The sequence below is a fragment of the Prionailurus viverrinus genome, chromosome D3 (genome assembly GCF_022837055.1).
Source record: "Prionailurus viverrinus isolate Anna chromosome D3, UM_Priviv_1.0, whole genome shotgun sequence".
NCBI lineage: Eukaryota > Metazoa > Chordata > Mammalia > Carnivora > Felidae > Prionailurus > Prionailurus viverrinus.
Genome location: NC_062572.1, coordinates 36,425,839 through 36,441,556, shown reverse-complemented (window position 1 = coordinate 36,441,556; position 15,718 = coordinate 36,425,839). Strand labels below are relative to the sequence as shown.

General features: G+C 36.4%; 1 protein-coding gene across 3 annotated transcripts in view; it reads left to right on the top strand.

The window, feature by feature from the left end:
• ANKRD12 (ankyrin repeat domain 12) overlaps positions 1-15,718 on the top strand; it is a 126,271-nt gene that overhangs the window by 62,791 nt on the left and 47,762 nt on the right. For all 3 annotated transcript variants that reach the window (XM_047827346.1, XM_047827348.1, XM_047827347.1), the window contains 2 exons: positions 856-1,056; positions 3,975-4,117. In XM_047827346.1, coding sequence (XP_047683302.1) covers positions 856-1,056; positions 3,975-4,117 — 344 coding nt within the window. The remainder of the gene's footprint in view (positions 1-855; positions 1,057-3,974; positions 4,118-15,718) is intronic.

The window sequence follows — 15,718 nt, the reverse complement described above, 5'->3', positions numbered from 1 at the left end:
TCTTGTTTAACATTCTTATTTTTGGTATAGAGACTGGAACAAAAATCAAAAGATGGGACTCAAAGCAATTTTTTTTCTGATTAGCCCACTTTTTAAAGGCCTTCCCAGATGTCCTTATTTCTTGTAAATCTTAAGCTTCATTTTAATGCTAAAATCATCCATGACCTCAATTTGAACTTAATATCCGAATAGAACTCTAACACTTTGCCTGAGTTCCAAAGTGTGAACTCTAGCCTTCAATGTCATTTCATCTAGGTGTTAGAATAAGAGTAACATGCCATAAAAAATACATATTTTTTTTTCAAAAAAATTTTTTAATGTTTGTTTATTTTTGAGAGAGCGAGAGCACGAGCAGAGGAAGGCAGAGAGAGGGGGAGACACAGAATCCTAAGCAGGATCCAGGCTCTGAGCTGTCAGCACAGAGCCTGACGTGGAGCTTGAACTCACAAACTGTGAGATCATGACCTGAGCCAATTTCGGATGCCCAACCAACTGAGCCACCCTGGTGCCCCGAGAAATATATATTTTTTGCAGTTTATCAAATTATTCATTTAGCAAACACTTTTACAGTACATACTGGATACTTAGTTACCAATTTAAGGCAATTTAATGAATTGATAAAACATTTTTTCTGTATTTGTTCATGCAATATTTGATAACCCTAAAGGAAGATCTCCTCAGTGTATTTTGGGTTAAATTATTAATATATCATCCAAGCCAAGTTTTGGATTGTTAGGGTGATTGTTAGGGTGAGAAGATACTCCCCCATTCCAGGAAATTGCACATTACAAATCTTTCCATGAACATTCAAAATATTCAGTCTAGAACTTTCGTTAACTTTCTTTTTTCTTACAGATTCCACACCAAATCATCCATCACAAACGACACCAGCCCAGAAGAAAACTCCCAGTTCCTCATCTCGACAAAAAGACAAAGTTAATAAAAGAAATGAACGTGGTGAAACTCCTTTACACATGGCAGCTATTCGAGGAGATGTGAAACAAGTCAAAGAGTTAATAAGTTTAGGGGCAAATGTGAATGTGAAAGATTTTGCAGGTAAGACTAGTAATTAAAAACTAATTCTCAGGACCTAAAATTGATCATTGAAACAGATTCTGATTACATTTTAATCTGTATTGTGTCTTCCTCTTGCTAGTACAAAAGAGTTCTAAAAGTGTAGTATATTACAAAATTCTTTTGGAGTATGGACATAAACCCTGATCCTCTGCTATAATTCCATGTCAAGAACTACTCAAATTTTTAAATATTAAATGAGTATTTTAGTTGATATATTACCACAAAATTCTTTATCTAATTTAGGTTCTATTGTAGATAAATTAGATTTACATAATGTTTTCCAAGTGTTAATTCTTTCATAAGTCTTTCAAGAATGTTTATTAACTTGAACATGAGAACTTTAAGAGAGCTCTGGTGGTGTTTCCATTTTAATTACTCAAATACCATACCAGTACATTCTTACTGTAAAGAATTCAAACAGTAAAAGCATGCAGGGAACAATACAGAGATTCCCATACTTCACATACTACAATACACATTCTTTCTTTGCCACAAAACTATTGTTAACAATTTGAAGGTTATCCTTTCTGTACATTTTTATTACCATCTGCATAAAATGAGCATTTATAGGCTTTTAAAAAAATTAAATCATCCCATCTATATCTATTGGTCTGTAGTTCTACAAACTGCCTTTTTTACTTAATGTGTTACAGATATTTCTGCCAGTACAGATAGGTGGTTCTATTTTATTCAACAGTTGCATTAATATTGCATAGTGTAGATTCCATGGACAATAGTTTAGTGAACACTCCTATAGAAATGACTTGGTGTATAGTTATACAAGGATTTCAGAATTTCAGAATGGAAACTGTTAAAGGGGCTACATATGCAAATGGCCATCCAAAAAAAAAATTTCTCAATTTATACTACCATCAAGAATACATAGAAGAGCCCTTTTCCTCTTCACAAAACTTAGATATTATCAATTTAATTATTAACAATCTGACAAATGGAAAAAATTGCCAGATCTAGCTTTTTGCCCATTTGTCTAATGGTTTGGCAGTATTACTAATATGTAAGAGCCTCTTGTCTTTAGTATAGGTTTTAATTCTCTGTCAAATATGTAAAAGTTTTCACTGTGGCTGTGTTTGAATTTTTACTTCAGTGTTGTTTATTGTATTTAAAGTTTTAATTTTTTATGTAATCGTATCAGTTAATCTTTTTATTTATGGGTTCTTTCTGTTTTTTGTTTGTTGTAATAAGGGCTTCTCTGCTCCTACATACCCCTCTGTTTTCTCATTCCCATATTTTGTTTTTGTTCTGTTTTTAAATGTAGCCCTATTAGAATACACGTGGAATTTATTTCTCTGGTGTGAGTGGGGAAGAGGGCAATATACAGGGTCTCCTTTAAAGAATGAGACACACAATGCACTTTGATCTAACAATTCCACTTCTAAAGACTTAAATATTTAGATAATGGATATGCGTGAAAATTTAGTTGTAAGAATATTTGTTACAGCATTGTTTTTAATATTTTAAAAAACAGGAGGCACCGGGGTGGCTCAGTCAGGTAAGTGTCTGACTTTGGTTCAGGTCATAATCTCACGGTTGGTGAGTTCAAGCCCCGTGTCGGACTCTGTACTGACAGCTCAGAGCCTGGAGCCAGCTTCATATTCTGTGTCTTCTTTGCCCCTCCCCTGCTTGTGTGTGTGCGCGCGCGTGCTCTCTCTCTCTCTCTCTCTCTCAAAAATAAATAAACATTAAAAAATAAAAAAAAATAAGAATAATCTAAATGCCCAGGAATAAGAGCTTATTTAAATAAATTACAGTGTACCAACTAGTCCTATACTATGTTGTATAAAAGTGTAATGACATGGGAGATTATTTTCACTTCAGTAAATAGAAGAGGGTTAAACAACCTTCCCAGCTTTACTTTAAAATTATATACCTGAGAGAGGTGCCTGGGTGGCCCAGTCAGTTGAGTGTCCAACTCTTGATTTTGGCTCAGCTCATGATCCCAGGATCCTGGGGTCGAGCCCCACATTAGGCTGGACGCTAAGCATGGAACCTACTTAAGATTCTCTGTGCCTCTTCCTGCTCACGCTCTTTCTCTCTAAAATAAAAAATAAATTAAAAAAAAAGAGAGGCACCTGGGTAGCTCAGTTGAGTGCCTGACTCTTGATTTCAGCTCAGGTCATGGGTCTCATGATTCATGGGATTGAGCCCCAAGTCAGCTGTGTGCTAGCACAGAGCCTGCTTAGGATTCTCTTTCTCCCTCTCTCTGTGCCCCTCCCCACTTGTGCTGCCCGCTCTCTCTCTCAAAATGAACTTTAAAAATTAAGTAATAGTAAAAGTAGAAAGAAAAAAATTACAGATCTAAGAGAGGAAGAGGTTAGAATTAGGCTAGATTATTCAAATTTTTATATCTGAGTGTTGGAATTATGGGTGATGCTTATTTTCTGTGTTGTATTTTTTGTTTTCTAATTTCTTTCATTAACACAACTTTTTTTTTCTATCACCAAAGTTATTGTAATGATAAATTTATTTTAGTTAAAGTAGGTATTAAGTCTTAGAAAAATGAAAACTCTTAAAACATAGAGGCTTTTGCTGAAATCCCCTAACAGGCTTATTAATTTTTTCCTTTTTCTCTTCTTTTTCCATAGTTCAGATGATTATTATACATTACAGCAAGTTTATATTTATTGAATAAGCTTAAAAATTTAATATTTTGGTAAAATATTTAGCCCCAGTGGAAATAATATTAACATAAATAAATCTTCTGTAAAATTGGTGGTATTCTTAGGTGTTTATTTCCAGTAGCTTATTAATCATTCCTTTTTCCTTCAGTACTGTGTGTATTAGAATCCATATATCTCACTCATGCAGCTATGTATATAAAACATATTTTTTTAATTAGTGTAAATTAACCATATGTTAAATTAATATGCTAACTTTAGGTTGGACACCATTGCATGAAGCTTGCAACGTTGGATATTATGATGTTGCTAAGATACTTATAGCAGCTGGAGCAGATGTTAACACACAAGGATTAGATGATGACACTCCACTCCATGATTCTGCTAGTAGTGGGCACAGAGATGTAAGTATGATAGAAAAATCAATATACATTTTCAAAATATTAACTCAGCCCAGAGTAATTGAGTTCACTTCTTCGTCATACCATCTCATATTTCACCCATTGCTTGGTGAGCTCATCTGTATTTTATTTTCCCTTTTTCCTGCCTTCTAATTGCTAATTCATATTGTAGTCAAATTTAGTGTTTTATCTAAAACATAAGATTTATTCAACTTGATAGTTAATTAAACAGGTTGGCAAAATTTTATTGCAAGGCCATTCTCCTGTCAGATAGCTAGATGCAGCAGTTAAAACAGGTTTTACTTATAGTGAAAATTTTACCGTCTTGCCCTATCTATATTTTTCAGACTTATTAATATTTAATGGTCTCTCTCTCTACAACCTTCATTCCTGAATGTTAGCTGATATTATTTATTTAATATGTTCAGATGGTTTATATGTATAGTAATAAAAATATAATCAAACATGATTATATATGCTTACAAATTAATGGCACCTTTGAACATCATGTTTAATTTGTTTTGATGTAATTTTATGAACCATTGTAGTTTTTAAATCCATTTGCATTTTCAATCTTTGTCATGCTGATATCCAAGCTTAAGCCCATCTCTATTGTAATGAAGTTCATGTTTTAAGTGTCTTTAATGCTTAAATGCATTGTGGTAGTCTGCTTACAGTGAGAGCAAATCAGTCTGGGGCACTATTAGGAATGGTTCAAAAGCAGGATTTTGTGTTTCAAATAAAAGTAAAAACTATGTAAAGAGAAAACCTATTAAAGAATATTTGGATATAGTTTAGAAAGTTGAAAAGTACCTTATAGCTTCTAAAGATAACTGCAAGCTCCCTCCCCTTCCTCCCCACTTCTCAGTATTTTTAGCCAAAAGCAACTACTGTTTATTTATTTTTAAATGTTTATTTATTTACTTTGAGAGTGAGAGAGAGAGACAGAGGGGGGAGAGAGAATCCCAAGCAGGCTCCACGCTGTCAGCACTGAGCCCAACTCAGGGCTCACTCCCACAAACTACGAGATCATAACCTGAGCTGAAATCAAGAGTCGGCCACTAAACCGGCTGAACTATCCAGGCACCCTGCCAAAACAACTAACATAGGTGTTTCTTCTGTATTTCTAGCAAGATGAAGCTGTCTTGCTTTTTAATTTTTAGTTTTTATTTTTTGACCTCCTGCAGAAGATTTTATTGCTGTTCAAATATTCACAGAATCTATATTATGTAGTCTTTACTAGCCTTTATTATAATTGTATTTTCTTTTTTGGATTTTTTTTTTGTTTGTTTTATTATCTGGGTTAATATATTGCCTTTTCTTCTTTTGTTAATTTAGTTTTCTATGCATCTATATTTGTTCTTCTCTATTCTCTCTGATAAAACTCATTTAGCCTGTAAATAAGGTAAAGCACATTGATCAGTTTATTATTTTTAAGAAATACCTGTGGGATTTTTCATATCCCTGTATATAAGATATCTTGTATCCTGATCTCTTTGGGACTAGTTGCTCTCTAGATCTGAGGCATAGATGCCGTCCTGGAATATCACTTAACCATTAATCCCATGTGGGATTTTCAGTCTTTCCACGAGATTTCTAGTTTCCGGGTGCCCATCTTAACTTTCATTAATTAAATGGTTTGTTCTATTTCCTGCATGGTCATGGATTTCCCCAAGATCCTCATTGCTCTGATGTGGTGTATTTCTCACATTAGAGATCTTCTGTTAACTTCTGTTCATTCATATTTGACTGAAGCTCAAAAAAGCCTGACTGACAAGATGTGTAATGTACGGAGTCTGTTGGCTGGTGAGCTTTTCTGTAGTGTGTCTGATGGAACAAGATGGCTGTTTTGTCAAAGTCTCCTAAATGTCAGTATTCATAGGTTCTTCCCTTGGTATAGATAGTTTCTCCAGAAAGCAATATTCTACTTTCCTGTCTGGATGACAGAAGAATGTTTTTCTAGCTTCCTAGAAGCCAAGCAGAGGAGGAGTTTTTGTTCGACAGTGGTTAAGAGGAGACTCTGAACTCATTCTGTCTTAGAGAAACTTACATTTAATTCTCCTGACTTACAGTAAGATACCATTAAACTGTCTTCCACTGCGCTATCTAAACCCAGAATCTTACTTTCATGTTGAGAAAAACTTCTCTTCTTCAGGGATGGAAAAGGTGCATTCACCTGACTGTGAAGGCTTGAGAATAGAAGCACCATCATTAAAATTATTACTTCCCTGGTACATCTCAAAGGCCTGAAAGTTTGAACAATGACCACCATATGCCAGGATCTCATGGCAGCCAACGTGTAATTCAGTTCAAAAATCCTGTTTTAGAGTTTTTAGAGTTTGCTTCGTAGGACCACTCTATGTACCATAGGTTGGGTGCTGGGATTCTGAGAAGTTTGCAGGTGCTTGCAGAGATAGGAGGAAAGAGGGATGTGATCTCAGGAGCAACACCTGTTAGGATATGACAGCAGCAGGATAGAACAAAGGAAGAAGCTGATAGAGCAAAGGAAGAAGTTGTGCAGCTGCAACAAAAGCTTCAGCCAGTGTCACAGGGAGTCATTGATACGAAGATGCACTTCGGAGTTTGCTCTGATTTGAGGTAAGGGCTAGGTCTATGTGCGTGCACGTGGATCAGTCAGTGAATGCAAGCTGCTGATGGCAAGGAGGCATACCCCTTAAGTGGTGCCACTCCCAGCAGTTGGGGATATAAGCATCTTGGTCCATTTAGAAGGTATCTGAGCAGTGCACACCATCCACTAGAACCTTCAGACGGAAGCTTCTGCCTGGCACTGCTACCTGGCTCTGTGGATCCATTTGCAGCTGCCTCTCCACTCCAATGCACAGTACAGGTGGGACTCAGGGAGACATAGCATTCCCTACCACTAGTGAACCTGCAGATCTGTTTCCATGACTGCCTTCCCTCCCTGCTTATCAGCAGCAAATCCAGTCAACCATTCATTCTCAGGTTTCTCCAGGCAAGAGTCAAACACTGTGTGAACCCCAGACTCCGGACACTTGGGTAAAACTTTTCTTTTCATGGTGACCTAATCCCAAGTGAACCTATAAAGTCAGGAAATTCCCTTTTAAAAAATGGCCTCACACATGGTTTTCCTATTGAGTAGACCAATGATGGTGATTGAAGAAGAGAAGGAAAGGATTTGGTTATCTTTAGCAAGTCTGGGATTATAGTGAGCATTTCTTTTCAAGCTGGATGAACACTTAGTCTTCACTACCATCACGTTTAATACCTTGTTGTACTTTGTTTTTTTTTTTTTTTCTTTTTTTTTTTTTAACATTTATTTATTTTTGAGACAGAGAGAGACAGAGCATGAACGGGGGGAGGGCCAGAGAGAGAGGGAGACACAGAATCTGAAGCAGGCTCCAGGCTCTGAGCTGTCAGCACAGAGCCTGATGCGGGGCTCGAACTCACGGACCGTGAGATCGTGACCTGAGCAAAGTCGGACGCTCAACCGACTGAGCCACCCAGGCGCCCCTATACCTTGTTGTACTTTGAATTTCATGAAGTCAGCAGTTTCTTCTGCTTGAAACTGTGCCATGAGTAACATTTACTTTGAGGAATACTTGAACAGTGTGCATAGAAGTGTCACCGTTTCATTACAAATGAAGATGTAATTGCTTATTGATCTGAAAAACATTTGTAACTACTGAAATTTTTCATATTAAGGGAGACTTGGTAATGGAGTGTCACATAAATTATTTATCTGAGGTTCTTGTAACTGCATTTTTAGGTAGTTGCATTTATTTGTCTTCTTTGAGTCAATAGGCTTCAGTGAATATTTCCCAAAGTCAAATAATAGGAAAAATCAACTTGGTGGCAAAAATGGAGATCAGATTTTACTAATTCCTCAGTAAGAAAAATCCTCGGTATTCACATGATAAAATGACTGGGGTATGAAGCTAAATATGAATAACTGGTCTGTTTTGATCTCTTATTTTGTGGTGTTATTTTGTGAACTACATTACATTATTGTCTCGTGGTAGTATTTGTATTTTCACTATGGGACAAGAAATGTTCTAAATGCTTTATACATATTGGTTCTTTTAATCTTCACAATAAGCAAACAAGCTTCTGATGTGTCTTGTTAAGACTGCGTAGCCTGTTCCATTTCAATACCCTCAGCCTCTCCATGAGCGTGGCAGGGCATTGACATAAGAACTCCTGCTCTTCCCAAGTTTATTAAATTGATGTGACTCCAAATTAAGGGGCCAAAAGAGAGGAATCTCCATGTCTTTTTAAGACAAAAACGATATGATGATTCAGTGATCTAGGAGAGTTGCTACTTAATGAGTCTCCACTCTAATAAGAAAGATAGGACATGCTTTATAATGTCCTAGATTGCGTTTTGATATCCTCTCATACCTTTCTGCTAGAAAATCCCCTTTTGTTCTCTTAAGCAGCAAACATTCTCTGCCCTATTTTCTTTTTTGACATGCAATAAAAATTTCAGTGTCAAGCTGCCTGTCTTAAAAGGCACATTTTACTCTATTTGATGAAAAAAGTGGAATTTGGAGTGAAGATAGATAGATACGAATTCACTTGTGGCCTGGCCAACTTAGTATCTGTGTGATTTTGAACAAGTGGCTTTTCTCCTCTGAATCTCCATTTCCTCGTCTTTAAATTATATAACAAATAATACCTATCTAAAGGGGATATTTTGAAGGAAAAAAGACACTATGCATGTAAACACACCTTGAAATCTAAAATGGTATAGAAATGTCAGAGGTAGAAGATTAAAAGGCTACCTTTATGTTACTATTTTTCAAAAATACTCAAATATTTTAGAAACTAGAATTTGGAACCTAAAAATGCTATTTTTCACATTAACTTTTTTCTCTAAGGTATTTTTTATGATTCTCAAAGAAGTTCTAATTTTAAAGAAAAAATGCAGTGTATAAACATTGTTTTTCCTGAACTGGTTTTTGTTTACCATTGGACTAGTCTTTTCTGCTCCCTTGGCCATTGTATACACCTGTATATACCTATATAGCAATTCCAGCATTTTTTTTTTAACTGATGTACTTGTGTGTTTCCTGTACTGCACTGTGAGTAGCATGCATATGGCCTTTTAAAAAAAAAAATTTTTTTTTAATGTTTATTTTTGAGACAGAGAGAGACAGAGCATGAACAGGGGAGGGTCAGAGAGAGAGGGAGACACAGAATCTGAAACAGGCTCCGGGCTCCGAGCTGTCAGCACAGAGCCCGGTGCGGGGCTCGAACCCACGGACCGCGAGATCATGACCTGGGCCGAAGTCGGAAGCTCAACCGACTGAGCCACCCAGGCGCCCCTGCATACAGCCTTTTTGTATGGATTTGTGTTAGTGGCCCCTGGAGCTTCTTGTTACATAAGACTTAACATATAACACTTACTGAGTTCTGCATGCATGCATGTATGGTACATGGATGGATGAATACATAACTGAGAATAAAGCAGAAAGAAAAAGACTTAATTTATAAGACCTAACAATATATAGGGTACATTTCTTTCTCACTGCATTTATCAGAAAGTGACTTATTTTCTGGCTCTGCTATTTAAATATTGTACTTTTTGCTCTTTTTTTTAAACGATACTCTTCTTGATAGCTTATCAAGGATGAATTGTTTTTCTTTAAAGTGATAAGATTTCCTAATTTCTAACTATAATGTTAAAGAATTATGCCTTGTTAGACATGTTTCTGTGAATACAAGTTTCTAAATGTGCACATAGCTGCAAATATTTCCAGAGGCTGACCTTTGAGCTCCTATACTTACAGGGACTCAAACACTATTTCCAGTCTCTTTCCAGAGGGAGACTGGCATGCTACTTTCAAGAGACCTTTGCTTTCCTCCTACCAACATGCCTAGGATAGTAGGAGTCACAATTCAGAGCTATTGAGAGCTATTTTCTCCTTGTTCTTTTACTTGTGCCTAAGAAGGAAGAGGGAAATGAGAGCCACCAAACTCTCATTTGTGTATATTTGTACCATTTATTATGAATCTCTACCTAAGAATTAAATTTCTTTAACTCAATAATACCTCTGACAACTGCAGCCATCCATAAAACATTTCCAGGGTGGGAGAAGCTGAAAGATAGCAGTTTTCTGTCCTGTTGTAAATTATTTAGACTAACATAGCTTACTAAGAATCTAATCTTTAGCTTACCTTTTGCAAGTGTATATAGTATTTCATGATACATACTTTTGTGATTGCCTTATTTCTAGTTCTATTTTAGATATCTGTCCATTCTTCATCGTTTTTACTTATTTCAAATTTGTTGGCTCTTGTGCTTTAAGCAGCTTTGTTTTATTTTTGTGAGAGAGCATGAATGGGGGAGGGATAGAAAGAGAGGGAGACACAGAATCCAAAGAAGACTCCAGGTTCTGAGCTGTCAGCACAGAGCCCGACACAGGGCTCAAACCCATGAACTGTGAGATCATGACCTAAGCTGAAGTCGGAGGCCTAACCAACTGAGTCACCCCGGGACCCCCTTTAAATCCTTCTGGAATAAATAATGATTTGCATATGTGGAAGTTCTGTAGAAGATTATTTGGGTTGGGGTTTTTGTAACATGTTTAAATTAACCACCTGTCCCTGATTCATCACAGTCATGCAATATGTATTTGCTGGTTATTTCCTAATGGGTGTAGAAAGTTTTCAGTGGTATCAAGATCCTACATTTTATTTATTTATTGTTTTTATCCTGTGGCTCTAGCCTAAGGAAATAAGCTTAAAAATGGAAATTTTTCAACTTATAAAGATGTACAGTACAGTATTATTCATATTAACTGAAGTTTTTACTTCAGTTACCTTCTCAAACCCCTAAAATGACAGTAAGAGGAGATTCTAGATGACAGATGCACAAGGACAAAAAAAGAAGAAACAAGAAAACCAACATTTTGGGAGAAGAGAATTAGAAGAATGAGTGGTTACTGATCTAGAACAGGATTTGGCAGACTTTTCTCTAAAGGGCCAGATAGTAAATATTTTAGATTTTGCTGGCCATGTGCCGCCTCCACCATCCTTTCTCTGTCTACCCTCTTTTTTCCCTCTCTCTTCCTTTGAACTAATTCTCCTATATAAATCCTTTTTAAAGTATTTTTAAAAAATATATAAAAGGTTACTTTTCATTGGCTGACTCCTGATTTATAGAAATCAAAGAAAATTGAAACAAAAGCCATTCAAATGCAGAATCCCAGAAAGACTAGACCTCAGGAATTGGTGGTGCTTGGTACTTCTGGAAGTGCCTATTAAGATAGGACTGAAAACAAGATAATTGTATCAAAGTCTTTTTGAGCCTTCTATCCCCTTCCTAACCCTACATGGCCATATGATTACACCTCTCCCACCCCAGCAGATGATGGGAGGTTGATTTCCTGGCAAGTATAAACCATACATTCTGGACTGACATACCACAAGAATAGTTGAGAGTAAGGATAAAGCGTAAGTTAACTAAGTGAAACATATCCAGTGTTAAGAACCCAGCCTCCTTTCAACAACCAAAATGTTGACAGTAAGGCTTAGAATTTTAGGCATGAGTTGAAAGATTTCTCCACAGGAAATTGAACTAGCTGAGAGAGGAGTCTGATGAAATGGTCCTGTTACATCACACTAACATGAAGTCCATCTGTCAACAAGTCCTAACCATGCCAACAAAACTTTCAGTAAGTCTTTTTAGTGGCTTACTCTTAAGTGTGGACAGCCAGTGATCCACCTGCATTTGAGAAAAGTCTCTAATATAGATGATAAAGATCAAAACAAGCAAACAAAAATGTAGGAACTTGGAGGACAAAATGATGCCATGAGGAAGTTCACCCAAAGCCATCAACTTCCCCAAAGAGTTAAGAATTTATTGTAGCTATGAAGTAAGAGCTGAATGCATTAAACAAGGAACAGTGAGTGAAGGAAAAAACCTCCTAGAAGTTAATAATATGGTAAAAAATGAAAAATGGAGCACAGTTGACCCTTGACCAATACAGGTTTCAACTGCATGGGTCCCCTTGCAGATTTTTTTCGACAAATATGGTATAGTACTATACACGTATTTTCTTTTCCTTGTGGTTTTGTTTTTTTTTAATGTTTATTTATTTTGACGGGGAGGGAGGGCACAGAGAGAGAGAATCCCAAGCAGGCTCCACACCATCAGCACAGAGCCTTGACACGGGGCTTGATCTCACTAACTGTGAGCCAAAATCAAGAGTCAGATGCTCAACCAACTGAGCCACCCAGGCAATGTTTCTTAATAACATTGACTTTTCTCTAGCTTACTTTATTGTAAGAATAAAGCATATGATACACAAAAACCCACAAAATATGTGTTAATTGACAGTCTATGTAATTGCTAAGGCTTCCAGTCAGTAGTAGGCTATTATTAATTAAGCTCTTGAGAGTCAAAAATTAATATGTGGATTCTCAACTACACAGGAATCTGCACCCCTAACCCCCATGTTGCTCAAGGGTCAGTTGTTTGAGGATTAAAGATAAAGTTGAAGAAATCTCCCAGAAACTAGGAAACAAAAAGACAAAAGTGAAGACACAGAAATGAGAAAAAAGATTACTTTAAGAAACCTAGTATCTTAAGAGTTCTTCGAAGGCAGAACATTGAAAACAGAAAGGATATTAAATAAAACCAGAAATTTTCCTAGAACTGAAGGAACATGGGTCTTCAAATTATAAGCATTCAGTTGAATGCTCAGCACAATGGATGTAAAAAGACCAAGATCAAGATATATTATCCTTCGGACGCTGGGTGACTCCATTGGTTTCACATCCAATTCTTGGTTTCAGCTTGGGTCGTGATCTTGCAGTTCATGAGTTCAGGTCCCATATTGGGTCCTCGGACAGTGCGAAGCCTGCTTCAGATTCTCTCTCCCTCTCTCTCTCTGTTCCTACCCCCTTGTGTGCTTGCTCTCTCAAAATAAATAAACTTAAAAAAAAAAAAAAAAAAGATACATTATCCTGGAATTTCGGAACAACAGGGGCAAAGAATGTCCTGAAATTTACAGAGAGAAGAAACAAATCATTATATAAGGTAAAAAAAAAAAAAAAAAAAAAAAATCAGAATGGCATCAGACTTTTCATTAACAACCCTAGAAGCTAGAAGATAATGGAGTGATACCTTCAGAATTGGAGGGAAAATTGTTTTTTAATGTAGATAAAGGTATTTTCTGACATGTAAAAAAATCTCAAAATATTTACTTCTTCAGGAATTTTCTGGAGTTGGTGATTCAACAAAATAAAGGGAGTAAATCAAAAAAGAAGATAGGATTGGGGCACCTGGGTGGCTCAGTCAGTCAGGTGTCCAACTTGATTTCAGTTTGGGTCATGATCTCATGGTCATGAGATTGAGCCCAGAGTCAGGCTTCTCACTGAGCATGGAGCCTGCTTGAGATTCTCTCCCTCTCTCTGCCCCTCCCCCACTCACGCTTGCGCGTGCACGCACTCTCTCTCTCTCTAAAAATAAACATTAAAAAAACGAGTCTGTAAAGAACACAACACAAAATTGAGGAAAGGGTATTTCTGGGGTTATAGGATGAAGGGAGCTGACAGCTGGGAAGCAAATCTTAGAGAGCAACCAGTCCATTTTAGAGCACATTAGAAGGCTTGGAGAAAGGAGTCTGTAACAAAAAATGATAGTATACTGAATCGAAGAAGACTGTATTTGTAGCAGAATGGGGGATGAATTAAAGATGGTTATGTAGAAAACTAAGCAAATGAAAAATCAAGGCAGTTAACTCCACAGGGGAAAAATAAAGTTGTGTAAGAACGGAAATTTAGTCATAGAGCACTACTTGGCTCAACATTTTTATTAGGCCTAATGATGCACAAGAAATACATATGTAATTATGTTAGAATGCTAGGAGGAAGGGAAATGTATGTGTATGGCAGGGGAGAGGATGAGAGTTGGTGACAGACGGCTGAATCCACATCTTACATTGTAAGACAATAGGCAGTGCCTAAAACTGAAAAATATGGAAGAAGCAAACTTAAGTGTGTTACTTAAATATGTGGAGATACGTTTTGGAGATAGTCGTTCTTCACCAGTGGCCTTGAAAAGCTAGTTGATCTTTTAAAATCGTAAGCATGTGTAATTTGATAAAAATTAGCAAACAAAGGGATAAAATATTAACAGTTGGAATCATGAGTTATTTGTTTTTTTGATACATTCTTATCTTTCACATTTTCTAACTTGATAGTTTATTCTTTCATAGTCCAGAAAAAATTTTTCCATTATTCACTATGAGTCTTAATTTTTCTTACCTATTTTTGATTTGTTAGGAATTCCTAATTTACAACATCTTGTTTCATAAGGTTTCTTTAAAAAGACATTTATTTCCTAAATACAAGAAAATACCATTGTTGTGTGTTGGGAATAAATACTTGATCTCACATGAAGTTTGTGGTCTAGAATAAGGGTAGAGAAATGTGTTAATTAATTATAGAATAAATTTGTATATATAGAACACACAATGGAAATAGAAGGTGAAAACAAGAAGAGACTGTAAGCAAGCAGGATTAATAATATTTGATGTAGACTACAGTGAAAAACAAGGGCCAGTGCTGACTCCCAGCTTTCTGGCTGCAGTGACTGGGTATATATAGGTGCTAGTCACTAAGAATAGAAATAGATAAAAGATAAAGTAGATGTTTTAATGAGCTTTATTTGGGATCTATTGGTTTCAACTATTGCATTGTAGTTGCATTATATTTATTACATACAATACATAGTTATTGTATTTGCATTGAAATACAAATATATTCATCGATATATCCAGGATATTTGTGTTTGGAGCTCAAAAGAGAGGGCTAAGAAAGAGCAAACAAGAGAATGAAAATAAATGAATGGATTGCAAATTGTCAATCACATTCAAACAGAGTGGGTGAGATCTCCCTCCAAATAGATGGTGTAGACCAGAGCATGGGACTGTGAATCAAGGACAGAGCCCTAGGGAAACAATCATTGGCTTAGATCTTTACAGATCCCATTTCATGGGACTGATGAACATGGGAAAGATGGGACATTGCAGGTAGAAGAATGAAGAGCCATAAAAGTCAAGGTCGTAAGGGTGAACATCTTTTCAGAAGCTTGACTATGAAGGAAAAAAGATTTGACTAGAGGAGGGAAATATAGGTTTAAACAATTTCTTGTTTCATCCGTGTTTCATTTCTTTATTGCCATTTTTTTTTTTAAGATGAAAGAGACTGACTTCTAAGAAAGCCAATCAAAAAGAGGTTTAAAAACATGGAAGAAGATAAGCAACAAACAAAAGAAATGAAATAACTAGCCAGGCACATCCTGGTTTTGTGGAGCCCAAAGTTTACTGTATGTGGTAGGAGACAAGAGAGCTTAAGAACTGTGTCAAAGTAATGAATACAAAATTAGATACAGGACACTGTAATGGGACCATGAAAGTCAGGGCCTTAAAGTCCGATTCATTAGAACTAGGGCACCTGGGTGGTTCAGTTGGTTAAGCATCTTAGCTCAGGTCTTCATCTCATGGTCGTGAGTTACAAGCCCCATATTAGGCTCTGCGTTTAGGCATGAGGCCTATTTTATTATTTTTTTTTAATTAAGTTTATTTATTTTGAGAAAGACCAAGACCATGTGAG